Here is a 14,171-nt window from a genome sequence, read left to right on the forward strand (position 1 = left end):
AAGAAAAATAAGTAGCCCTGACCAAGTGGCTCAGTGGATAAAACGTCATTCTGGTACAAAGAGGTCACAGGTTCGATCCTTGGTTAGGGCATGTACAAGAAGCAAGCAATGAGTACACAACTAAATGGAACAATAAGTTGATGCTTCTCTCTCTCTCTCTCTCTCTCTCTCTCTCTCCCCCCTTCTTCTCTCTCTCAAATCAATGGATAATTTTTTTAAAGCTGATTAATTAGAGGTAATTCATAATGGTAAGCCATCTATTCCCCTAAAATTTATTTCACTCTTTATTCTTCACTACTCGTATATTTAACTTTCTTCTATCACTCTTCAAAGTTCATTCCTCTAAAGAAGTTTAACTGTGCTATTCCTACCCTGAAAACATCATTATCTATTCCTGGAACAGTGATAATGCTCAGGAAAGGACCACCTTTGTAAATGGCAGTATTAATCTCTAGCAATTTATAAAAATGGCAAATGAAATCAGATGGATATATAAAATTCACCTGTCCCGAAGGCTTCGTGTTTTTGCTTGGATAATCCCCAAATCCCACAGGGCTGGGTTTTTCCGAGGATCGGTCATCTTATGGCCATATATTTCAATTGCCAATGCCCCTTCTGAAAGGTGCTCAAGAAAGTCTTCAGTGATGTTAACAGAAAATTCCTAAAAGAAAATAATCACAGAACAGGAAACAATTTCTGGTATCCTTATGCTTACTTATACCCAACATCATATACTTTCTTCATCATGGAGGAGAAATAGAAAAGAATGTTTTAGTTATAGAACATAACTGTTGTTATACAACATGCATAATGAATGCTCACATGGTCTAAAGTTATTAGACTTTAAAAATAACTATAACTTGCCCTGGCCAGGTAGCTCAGTAGATTAGAACATCATCCCAATAGGCCAAGGTTCCAGGTTCAATCCCCAATCAAGGTACATACAAGAATCAAGCAATGAATAAATGAATAAGTGGAACAGCAGATCAGTGTTTCTGTTTCTCTCTCTCCATTCCTCTATCTCTCTCTCTCTCTAAAATAAATAAACTGTAACTCTAATTTTATATAAAATGTTTCACCTTGAAAATCTATTGTGAAAGACCAGCATTCTATTATATTTTCTTAACAATACTTTGGAAGCTACTTTTAAAAGTATAAACAATTATGTTAATAATTAAAACAATGATTTATGATGTCTTGATATAAAAGTTATTATATGCAATAAGGCAGCAGTGTGTTAGAAAAAGTTTTTCCCAGTTTTTAGGAAGCTATCTCGAATAATAGGAGAGAAAGGAAATAAAAAATGATTGTAAGTACAAAATAAAAATAACCACTTAATTTTTAAAAATTCTCCCAACCTGTCAATCTTCACAAGATAGATTCATGACAGCATTTTGCAATAGTTAGGATTAAGTCCTAGCACAGTTGTTGTTTTTTTTAATTTATTGATGAGAGACAAAGGAGAAAGAGAAAAACACTGATGAACAAATCTATTTATGCATTCATTGGTTAACTCTTGTACGTGCCCTGACCAGATATTGAACCCACAACCTTGGTCTGTTGGGACAAAGCTCTAATTGAGCTATCCAGCCAGGGTGAAACAGTTTATTTTTAAAAGTAATAGAATCTCCATCTCTTTCTCTCTTGAGCTTTAACACACTACAGGTATTTCTATGTGTTAAAAAGATTAGAAAGAGACTTCTCTCTTAAAAATAAATGGGAGAGATAAACTGTGCCACAGCAGAAAAAAGGAATCTAAAAGCTGACCGTCCTGGCCCTGCTGGCCACTAGCCACGGGCCGACTGGCCTGTGTGAAGCGGCTTCTCCTGCTGAGAAAAAGCACCATCATCAAACACAACTGTGGTCAGGAGCAAATGAGAGAACAACATACAGTGCCCAGCAGAGCACTTGGTGCTCAATAAAGTTAGTTCTTGTCTCTTTTCTGTCTTCACTTTCTCTAAAACACTAGTTACTTACCCTTTCAGATGACAATTTCCCCAATAATCTAATACAAAACATAGATTCCTTTTGGAGAAGAGCACACATATGTACACATATATACACATATGTGAGTGTGTGAGTGTGGGGGTGTATGTGTGTGTATTCACACAAAAGTTAACTTTTGATTGCAAAGGAGTTAAATGCATTGACACTTTAGTTTGTTTCCCCCCAGCATTACTGAGATAATTGGCATGTAACACTGTGGAAGCTTAAGAAATATAATGCATGGATAACACTTCAGATTTTTACTACAGCCCCACTCTAAAATACTCTGATCCAAGTCACATGGCAATACCAAATTAGTCAACAAAATGAGGCTCATTTTATGGCTTTGTTTTGACCTGAGTAATTAAATGCCGCCCAGGTCTGGAAAACACACTCACCTTGCAATGATCAAAGACAACCATGCACTGAGGTTCCTTGCTGACAGGAGATGATGATGTATCCACTTCTGGTGCAACAATTACTGGCTCCTGCTGATCCCAGAAGCTGTATTTGCAGAACACAAAGTGGCACAGGTGCTGTGGCAATCCAGTGGCTTGGAGTATTTTAACCTGAAGGAAAAGAGAGGGCCTATTAGTTTTTAACTCAGAAAGTTCCAAGAAATACTTTGAGTCAGAGATATGAATTCCAATTGTGACTGTGTCACCATTGGTTTATGCTGACCAAATCCTATTCACTCTGGGGCTGTATTTCTGCCTCCGTGAAATGGTGATAATAGTCATTACCTAGTGAGAGGATGACTTAGGGTAACAACCTTGACTATAAAGGAGGATGTTTTAAAGCACTTATAGGCTGATGAAAAACACTTAAGTTATCATCATCATCATCATCCTGTAATAATAATAAACTCAGAAAAAGAAAGTTCTCAGACATCAACACCATTCAATAATACAACTTTGGTTAATAGCTACTTCATAAGAAAACAAGATTGTTAAGAAAGATGAATGAAGAACAAAATCAGTGTATGTGCCAATAATCAGTAACTATTCAGAAAGGGACAAACAATATTGATTTTTATTTTTTTTTTGAGAGACACAGAGAAAGAACAGACAGAGAGGAACGGAGAGAAATGAGAAGCATCAACTTACAGTTGCTGAATCTTATTGATTGCTTTCTCATATGCATCTTGACCAGGGGGCTCCAGCTGAGTCAGTGACCCCCTGCTCAAACCAGAGACCTTGGGTTCAAGCCAGTGACCTTAAGGCTCAAGCCAGCGATCATGGGGTCATGTCTATGATCCCACACTCAAGCCAGTGACTCCACACTCAGGCCAGCAACCTTGGGGTTTTGAACCTGGGCCCTCAGCATCCCAGGCCGACACTATATGCACTGTGCCATCACCTAATCAGGCTGATATCTTAAAGTATAAAATGAAACAAGGTTCTCAAGTAGACTATTTCATACTACCCGAGCATTTGGAGAAAAAATTTAAAGGCATCAAGAATGTACACCTTAGAGATTTGGAGTGGTGAACAGCAGAGACTAAGGATGGTAAACACTGACCAGTCTCTGCACCAGTACTTCCTGAATGCCTTCTCTGTGCAGCCAGGAGGGAGGCACATCAGAGGAAACGGGCCCTGACTGCAGGCGTGTAGGGTTCTGTGATAACATGCAATTACAGTATGTGTCCAATCAGACTCAGATGCTCCCCCAAAATGTCCATAACAGATTCTTTTCATAACAGATTTTAAAGCAAATATTCTAAACATTTCTTTTGACAGATAGCGTCAAATTGATTTTTTTAAGCTGAAGTTTTTGTGATAAGTTATAATACAGTGTGTTCGTAAAGTCATGGTGCACTTTTGACCGGTCACAGGAAAGCAACAAAAGACGATAGAAATGTGAAATCTGCACCAAATAAAAGGAAAATTCTCCCAGTTTCATACCTATTCAGTGCAGTCTGATGTGGGCTCATGCACAGATTTTTTTTTTTGTATTTTTCTGAAGTTGGAAATGGGGAAGCAGTCAGATAGACTCCCGCATGCGGCTGACCAGGACCCACCCAGCATGCCCACCAGGGGGCGATGATCTGCCCATCTGGGGCATTGCTCTGCCGCAACCAGAGCCATTCTAGCACCTGAGGTAGAGGCCAAGGAGCCATCCTCAGCACCCAGGCCAACTTTGCTCCAATGGAGCCTTGGCTGCAGGAGGGGAAGAGAGAGACAGAGAGGAAGGAGAGGAGGAGGGGTGGAGAAGCAGATGGGCGCCTCTCCTGTGTGCCCTGGCTGGGAATTGAACCAGGACTCCTGCATGCCAGGCCGACGCTCTACCACTGAGCCAACTGGCCAGGGCCTCACGCACAGATTTTTTAGGGCTCCTTAGGGAGCTATCCTGTATAGCCTCTATCGACTCGTCACTGACTGAGGGCCTACCAGAACAGGGTTTCTCCACCAAACTGCCGGTTTCCTTCAACTGCTTATCCCACTGAGTAATGTTATTCCTATGTGGTGGCGCTTCGTTATAAATGCACCGATAATCACTTTGCACTTTGGTCACAGATTTAAATTTAGCGAACCACAGAACACACTGAACTTTCCTCTGTACCATCCACATCTCGACTGGCATAGCCGTGGGCTGCTCCGCAGTTTACACGGTATTACGTCATCATCTGTGCATGTGCACATGCTGCCACATCATCCTACAGAAACTGGGAGGGTTTTCCTTTTATTTGGTGCAGATTTCACATTTCTATCGTCTTTTGTTGCTCTCCTGTGACCGGTCAAAAGTGTACCATGACTTTACGGACACACTGTATTCTAAAACTCCTCCAATTATGAGGGCAACTGAACCCTCAAATTAATTAAGCTAACCTAAATTCTGATTTTTATAATTGAATAGGCCACCTTTCATATGACTGAGCATTGATCATTTATTTATACTTCACCTGGTTACTAGCTTGCATGTTGTAGGATGCACTCTAGCCCCAGTAAATACATTTAACAAACATAGATTTGAATATGCAGCAGAAGTTGATGTAGTTCAGCAACTACAAATAGTCTTAACATTTCAGGAAGCTTTAACAATGACACAGAAAATCTCACAAAGCAAATGACTTCTATACCAGGTCCATAATGGGTAAACAATGAAGGGGAACTGTTATTACCCAATTTTTCCTGTGATGGCAACTAGTGTTTGATACATCTAGACAGCAACTCCTTGACAGGTTATGAAAGATGGATTAACTAACAACATATTTTATTCCCAAACAAAATACAGCAATCTGTATTCAGCAATTCATTTTTTGTTAAATTTTATTTTTTTTAAAGACTTTATTTATTCATTTTAGGGGGGGGGGAGAGAGAGAGAGAGAGAGAGAGAGAGAGAGAGAGAGAGAAGGGAGGAGCAGGAAGCATCAACTCCCATATGTGCCTTAACCAGGCAAGCCCAGGGTTTTGAACCGGCGACCTCAGCATTCCAGGTCGATGCTTTATCCGCGGCGCCACCACAGGTCAGGCTTTTGTTAAATTTTAAAAACTCATTTTTTCACTTGTTAAATGTGGTTACTATATTCTTTAAGGTGAGGCAATGTGGTATTTGGGAAGATTAAAAGATTTTGGAAGACATAGATCTAGATAAAAATTTCTGCCACTTATTAGCTTCTGTTTTTTGAGCAAATTACTTAACATCTTAGTTTCCTTAGGCTTAGTTTTTTTCCATAGCCACCTAATGATACTGGTGTGAGGACTGATCATTACGAATGAAATGAAATGAATAAAAAAACTCTATTGACCTTTGAGTGGATAGACTATTAAATACATACATCACGTGATTGAGGAATTCAACCTCTATTTTAAGAGTGAAGTAAATAAGAAGATAATATTTCACATACTGAACTCTTCCCTACAGATAATTTCTCAGGAATGAGACTGCCAGCAATGAAGAATAACAAGAATGACGAATATCTTGGTATCGAGGACACAGGTTTTTTTGTTTTGTTGTTTTTGTTTTTGCCTACAGAAACCAAAAATCACCACAAGGGGTCAGAATACAACAGACTTCATTCAGCTTGCCACTGCTCAAGATACCAGAGCGCAGGAACGACAGAAGACATTGATGCTGTTTGGAATTTTAAACTGCACTAACTGTATTTAATGTAATTGAAAATACCAATATGTTAATATGTGCCAACTTCTTTTCATTCCAGAAAAATAAATCCTGACTTCTTTTATGAGTTGGTGACACTAATCATTCATGTATGATATCTTAAGTGTCCCCAGACTGGTTTTCTTTTTTTTACCTACCAATATTGTTTACTGTCATGCTCAAAATATGGTCTCTAAAAACCACTTTCCACTAAAAGGAATCAGGTTCCTTGGAGAAATGACTGGATATGTACAGGAAGAGACCAGAATATCCACTGTATCAGAATGCAAGAAAGCTAGCAGAGTCTGTGAGGGTTAGTGTTGTGTCAAAGGACTCAAGAACCAACGGAAGGCCCTACCAGGCGGTGGCACAGTGGGTAGAGCATCGGACTGGGATGCGGAGGACCCAGGTTCGAGACCCTGAGGTTGCCAGCTTGAGCGCAGGCTCATCTGGTTTGAGCAAGAGCCCACCAGCTTGGACCCAAGGTCACTGGCTCGAGCAAGGGGTTACTCAGTCTGCTGAAGGCCTGCGGTCAAGGCACATATATGAGAAAGCAATCAATGAACGATTAAGGTGTTGCAATGCACAATGAAAAACTAATGATTGATGCTTCTCATCTCTCTCCATCCCTGTCTATCCCTCTCTCTGACTCATCACTGTCTGTAAAAAATAAATAAATTTTAAAAAAAAGAACCAACAGCAGAGGGCCCACAGGCCAAAGATGGGATCATCTGAACCTCAACATAGGCAATAAATTCAATGGATCCAAACACATAAAATATGTTAGAACCAACGGTTCATAATAATATTAAAACTAAAACCAAAAAAATCTCCTTGACTGCTTCTGGATATTAGTAGGTAAACCAATTCATTATTTTGAAAATTACAAATAATGGGGGAGAACGGAATATTTACCCTGCCTCTCCTACACAAACTATCTCTGAATAGCAAAGTAGTTGATAATAGAAAGGTTCTCTCTATAGAAGAATTCCAACTAATAACTGAAGCAAAGGTAGAATTATAGCCTCATTCTTTTAATGAACCATCTAGGTAATAAATACCAATGATTGTTAACAACCTCAAAAGAGAACCAGACATAATGTGCCTTCTAGTGGGAGAATAACACCACTACCTATAAAGTATCCTCACCACTCCCCTCCTGCATACATCACCTGTATATCTAACTAGCAATTTATGGAAAATACATCTTAACATGTTAAATACCACCAGTACCAATACCAATCAGTAAAATACAGGCTATGAGAAAATATAAGACACTAACCTATTTTCTATACTAAATAAACTGTAGGGTAAGAAATAATGAGAGAGAGCAGACAGAGAAGGAGCGAGAACATGCACAAGTGACAGAGCCTAAAAATTAAAAGATGTCAGAGACACATCAACTAAGGTAATCAAAGAAACTGACTGGATATTTCATGATATTTAAGAAGGTATGTATTTTTTATTATGATATTATGGTTTTGTTGGCTCTTTTTAAATACTCTTCTTTCAGATATACTAAACTCTTTATAGATGACATAGGATGTCTGGGCTGCTTTAAAATAATCCAAGGGAAGAGGTCAGCACAGAAGTGGCGTGGGTGTATAAATGGAACAAGGGAGGATGAGTGGGGATCAATAATACTTTTCTCACTACTTTTATATGTTTGATATCTTCCATTCAAAAAAATGGTAAGATTTTCTAAACTTTATTTTTTTAAAAAGCTCGTTGGCCAGGATATACTTTATTTTCAGTAATAAAGATAAATTTCCCAAGTGAGAGAATATCCTTGTATGTTACTTTACTAACAGCAAACTCACACAGCTGATCTTTCAGACAGTTGCACTGACTAGTCCATCACCTTTAAAATGGGCCATATGGAGTCATCAAGCCTATATCTCCATCTCTGATATTCCTGTAACCTTAAAGGACATGTTCTGAAATTAAGTACAATACAATCAAGATTAACTTTTCAGTGAGTTAGGAATTTTCCCCCCTCACACTGACAATGAGAATTGACTTAAACCTCTGAGGCCTTCTTAATACATGCAAATACCTACAGAAAGTAGCCCAGCTTTTAACATACCTTGGTGCTAATACCTACTTAGTTCTTTTTTTTAATCTTGAAGTATTTATTTATTTATTTATTTATTTATTTTTTTTACAGAGACAGAGAGAAGGATAGACAGGGACAGAGAGACAGGAACGGAGAGATGAGAAGCACCAATTATTAGTTTTTCATTGCACATTGCGACACCTTAGTTGTTCATTGATTGCTTTCTCATATGTGCCTTGACTGTGGGCCTTCAGCAGACCGAGTAACCCCTTGCTCGAGCCAGCGACCTTGCATCCAAGCTGGGGAGCTTTTTGCTCAAGCCAGATGAGCCCGCGCTCAAACTGGCAACCTCGGGGTCTCGAACCTGGGTCTTCCGCATCCCAGTCTGACGCTCTATCCACTGAGCCACCGCCTGGTCAGGCTTGAAGTATTTATTTTTAAATTCTTATTAATTGCCTACTTAGTTCTTTCAACACCAACTTCCATTTTAAAAATGTTTGCTGAGACACAGGACTGGCCCTAGGATGGATTATGAAGTCAGAGTTCAGTTTAGGTGTCCTCTGCTCCACGTTCTATGGGTCTCCTCACACATGCACTGTTCCTGTGCCCCTGGCTGACTTCTCATCCTAAAAATCTTAACTGGTTCCTATGTGATTCTCAACCAATGGCATGCTGCCCATTGGAGTGTGTTTGGAAACGTATGAGGGGATTTTTATTCACTATCATGAGTGACTGCAGTGGCACCATCTCTGCTGACTGAGCAGAAGTCAGGAATGTGAAGAGCTACCTAAAATCCACCTAGCAATTTCCTGTGAAAATACCAGAGCACTTCCAGAGTGAGAGTTTTACATAATCCACTCTCCTACAAGTTCATTCTGAATCTCATTTTTCCAGAACTGTTCCTCAGACTTTACTATCAGAATTAATCAATCACCACTCCTCTGAGTCCCAGCGCATCCTGTGTACTTCTCTCAGGGCACCAGGGTTACATGACACTGGGCACGTGTGTGTCCTCCTTACCCACACACCTGCACTACACAGACCGCTCCTTGAGAGCAGGAACTGTCTTGTTTGTCTTTATGTTCCCAGGGCCTGGCACAATGTCTGAGACATACAGTTGACACAGTTCACGAATGGCACGATGGGAAGAGCGGAGAGAAGAGGGCCTGGAATCGGGGGCGGGATGACAGAATTAGCAAAGGCAGTAGGGGAGAGCGCCTTACGGCAGGAGCTTAGGAACAGTACCTTCAGCGACAGCAGGAATCGAGAGGCTCGAGAGGAAAAGGAAAGGCGTGTGAAAAACTGGGCTTCTCTCTGAAGAAGTTCCAATAAACACAAATCCATACAATCTGGAGCAGAATGGCCCAGAGGAAAGCGGTAACTTAACTCAGGCTTCGCAGACAAAAGCAGTGAAAGGACCTGGCTCCCCAGCGCATCAGAACATATGATGAAAGACTAAATACTCAAGATTTATTTAGGAATAGCTATTTTCAAAACTTGACAAAGAACACAAAATTTATCATCTAATACTTACAATCTTCAAAATCAACCACAGTTCTACTGCTTGTGAATGACCTGGGACTTACCATGCACGTAAGTTTATTCTCAGGGATTTCCTTATCAAAGGAGGTATCTGCGGCATCATCTCCTCCAGCGATCCTCTCCACAAGGTCACCACTGATCCGCATCACCTCCACGTGCAGCCGACCTGCCACCTGTAATGACGAGGGGAAAGCAGATTCTTTTCCAGATTTTGTTCTTTCTTCTGTTTTAGAATCAAGTGGTTAGGTTAATGGTATATGAGAATTTAGAAGCCTAGGTTCTGCCTGTTACTTTCCCCCAAAGTACTTGGAATAATCACCATAAAGCAGTATGAAAACACAGGTATTAATAACACACACAACCACTACTTGTTATTATTGATGAAAAATAGTAACAACAATATATTAGCAACACCCTGCTGCTTCTTTTGATTTGATACAGCGTGAAGGAGATGGGGGATGAGAAGTATCAAATCATAGTTGCTAGTTGCTTCACTTTAGCTGTTTATTGATTGCTTCTCGTATGTGCCTTGACCAGGAAGCAGGGTTTTGAACCTGCAATCTCAGCATTCCAGGTTGATGCTCTATCCACTGCGCCACCACAGGTCAGGCCAGCATGCTGTTTCTTGAACTGTTCTCTGCAGGATACAAAGTATGAAGAGAAAACTAACCTCTCCTTTCTGGTTGACAACTGGAATAGCATACTGCAACTTCACATCGTAGAAGAGGGACTCGAGGAAGACATTAGCCACCCCAATGAGACTGTAATTTTCCTGCTCATCATAGAATGGATCAGCACGCTTGAAGTAAGACCGTATTACCTTTAAAGAGATTCAGAACATAAAACTCCATAAAAATCGATTAAAATAAATTCAACCTATCACTTTTTGATGCACTCTAACAAAGTCATTAAAACTTAACTAAAGTATAGCACTTTATTTCCTACTTTTCCCCCTTCCCCCATCTGTTTTAGAATAAATAGTCAGCAAGCATCCTTTACCCATGAGAGAATGATCCAAATAATGCCACTCTTTTTAATTTTTAAAATTTTATTTTTTTCAATTACAGTTGATATATGATACTATAGTTTCAGTTGTATAACATAGTGGTTAAATACTTTACAAAGTGATCATTCCAATTAATCTAGTGCCCATCTGACACCACACATAGTTATTACAGTATTATTGACTATATTCCTTATGCTGTACTTTACATCCCCATGAATGCCATTACTTTTATCATTTCTTCTCCTTTGGAAATCTTGCCACAAAAACATAGAAACATACATTGACTAGGAAAAGAAGTAGAGTTTCTAAGAGAACTCTTCATTTTCTTTCATATCTATTCTACCTATTCCTACTGGAACACGAGAGATGTTGCCACTGAGAGGCAACATCCTTACAGGAGAGTGGTTTGGTTTTTCATATTTGTTATTAATGTTGTTTTATTTGTATGCTGAAATAGGGGAGGAATATAGAAGAAAACAAAAATATATTTTTATAGAAAAAGTTATCTAACTGTAAGAATTCATTTTCATTGATGACAGCCTGGAAAAATTAACATTTTTTTAAAACAAGAGGCTAAGGAATTAACTCTATGAGGACATTAGAGTACTGAAAATATGTAAAAATATACATAATGCATCTTTCTATTTTAAATATGTGCAAGTACAAAGCTGACCTAAATGAGGAAACCTACCATCTGAGGAGAGAGTACCAGAGTACAGATGTATGGCAGCTGCTTAAGGATGAAAACACCTTCAGAATATGCTCTTAATAGTACAAATATTGTGGTATCACTGATGTTCAATTAACAAAATAGATATTATAGGCTCATGAACTACAGAGCTAAATGTGCTAAAAAATGAGGAGAATGTTAACCCTTTGAGTAGTATGAACATCATGTATGTCCTCGTGCCTCCTGACCATCCAGAGAACAATTTATTTTAAAAATGTGTAAGGCAACATTTAAAAAAGCACATGTATGCTCTTCTTGTTTCTATAAATTGGTTATCAAACAAACATGATTCTAAGATAATAAAACTGTAACTCGAACTAATTTCATTTTTTGAAAAAAAAAACTCATCTCCCGGGGGTCAGTGAGTATGAAAAGAAATCACTACTCAAAGGGTTAATAGGCATGGTCTCTAAATAAATTCCCAATGAATAAATTTACAATCCAGTACAGGAAAAACATGTAACTCCAACAGAAGTAAGAATAGAATATAGAAAATTCTACTAGAAATACAAAGAATACAAAATGAGGGAAAGGAAAAAAAAATCCCCGGAAATTAGGTCATTAAAACTATTGATTAGCTAAACAACTTAGAAGATTAAAATAAATATCCTAGAAACAGAAAATATGAACAAGTCTCCCCTACAATGGATAGGCTAATTCCGAAATGCTTGGTTCCTTCTGTACCAGTTAAGTAAGTTTTCTGAGATAACTTACTGGGGTATCCTCTTCACACTCCTTCCACTCCTGATAAAGGTCTCTCATGTCCAACAATCTGTTGTCTAGTTTCTCCAAAGACCAAATCTGCTTTCCTTTTCCTTTTCTTCTCACCTGGATTGCAGGTTCACTAAGAAGACAGCCCCGCTGCAGAGACAGTGGAAATGACTACGTGAAACACAAAGACATCCATGGTGGAAGGCATCCTGAACATTCTATACCTGCCAATCAAATACCATCAGCGCAAACTAGAACTGCTATCACTCTTCACTCTGTTCACTGCAAAGCTTCCCAGAAATCTCACAAGCCTAATATAACACCTTTATGCCCAAGTGCATTATATTAATATAAATTTTCATTATGGTTAGATATAAATTTAAATTTTAAACACAAAAGACAAGACTATGTTCAATGGGAAGTAAAAAAAAAAAAATTTTCAGGCCATCATGAGTAGAGAGCATCAGTGGGTAGAGAGAGAGTCCTAAGAATTGTAAGGCAGGGGAAGGTTTCCTTGGATGTGTGGTTAAGAAACTATCTCTTACCTGCCAGTTAAATTTTTCTGAATGGGTGGCATCCTAATATGGTACAAAACACAAAACTTTTTAAGAGTAAACTAAAAAGTATTCTACTTACCCATTTGGAGGCAACAAATGATAACAATTTCTAAATATCCATAGTTTGAATTGAAAACTGAAACAGTACAGAACTTGGGAAAGATGCTAGTTGCACAGTATTGTGAATATACTAACTGCCACTGAACTGTTCACTCTAAAATGGTTAAATTTATGTTATGTGAACTTCACCTGAAAATTTTAAAAAAGAGCATTCATTGAATTTTCCCAGCTTAAAAAAAAGCAATGTGTTTTTAATATAGAAAAATATTTAAAAATTTAAAACCACAAAGTAGAAAATAAAAATGCTCATGTATCCCTCCCAGAAAAAGATGTATTTTTTTTTCAGCTATCTAATCAATTTAGATTTACTGGATAAATTTATCCCTGTTCTGATATTTCTACTTAGAACTTCATAGAATTGTGCAACATATCAATGATGCTTAACATCTTGTTTATAATTGTCCCCCCCAAAAAAAATAACAGAATCTACATGATGAGACAAAGATTTTAGAATTGTGAAGGTCAAAAATCACCATTCTCTCACCTACAGTAAAGGCCCTTTTTTTTTTTTTTTGTATTTTTCTGAAGCTGGAAACGGGGAGAGACAGTCAGACAGACTCCCACATGCGCCCGACCGGGATCCACCCGGCACGCCCACCAGGGGCGATGCTCTGCCCACCAGGGGGCGATGCTCTGCCCCTCTGGGGTGTCGCTCTGCCACCAGAGCTACTCTAGCGCCTGGGGCAGAGAGACCAAGGAGCCATCCCCAGCGCCCGGGCCATCTTTGCTCCAATGGAGCCTTGGCTGCAGGAGGGGAAGAGAGAGACAGAGAGGAAGGAGGGGGGGAGGGGGGGAGAAGCAAATGGGCGCTTCTCCTATGTGCCCTGGCCGGGTCCCCCGCACGCCAGGCCAACGCTCTACCGCTGAGCCAACCGGCCAGGGCCAGTAAAGGCCCTTTTACCTTGTATTCAACCAGCTCGGGAATCATTACAAAAACTTCATTAGCGATCTGTGGATGCAGCATTCGGGGGACAACAGCAGAGCTGGACTATATGGCAATGAGCAATATGCTGCAGTAACATGACATGGTCCTCCTGTAAATAACTGTACCAGGGATTGAGGTGGGGGAAGGAGAAATGTCGGCCCTTGCCAAAGACTACCAGACAGAGGTGAGTACAAAGCCAGGAGTAAGAATATAAAAAACAGCATTCACATCACAGATAGGACATTACTGAAATAAGAATAGTCAAGCATCAAAAAAAAGAAAAAAAAGGTTTGCGGGATAAAAGTGTGTAAGACACACCCTGAGTGAGACTATGTCCTTCAGAAATACTCCTTTGTCCAGCTCCTCTCTGTAACTGAAATCTGAAAATACTAATATAATAAACCAGTAATAGAGGGGCTTGGTAGCCATCTGTTAAT

At 39.3% G+C, this 14,171-nt stretch overlaps 1 protein-coding gene across 2 annotated transcripts in view; it reads right to left on the reverse strand.

Annotated features, from left to right (window-relative positions):
* The window catches only part of KIF13B (kinesin family member 13B), a 244,088-nt gene that overhangs the window by 84,743 nt on the left and 145,174 nt on the right, over positions 1-14,171 (reverse strand). For both annotated transcript variants that reach the window (XM_066278635.1, XM_066278644.1), the window contains 5 exons: positions 12,136-12,282; positions 10,356-10,505; positions 9,730-9,858; positions 2,385-2,555; positions 504-661 (listed from right to left, as the gene is read on the reverse strand). In XM_066278635.1, the coding sequence (XP_066134732.1) occupies positions 504-661; positions 2,385-2,555; positions 9,730-9,858; positions 10,356-10,505; positions 12,136-12,282 (755 nt within the window). The remainder of the gene's footprint in view (positions 1-503; positions 662-2,384; positions 2,556-9,729; positions 9,859-10,355; positions 10,506-12,135; positions 12,283-14,171) is intronic.

This window comes from Saccopteryx bilineata, chromosome 1 (genome assembly GCF_036850765.1).
Source record: "Saccopteryx bilineata isolate mSacBil1 chromosome 1, mSacBil1_pri_phased_curated, whole genome shotgun sequence".
Taxonomy (NCBI): Eukaryota; Metazoa; Chordata; class Mammalia; order Chiroptera; family Emballonuridae; genus Saccopteryx; species Saccopteryx bilineata.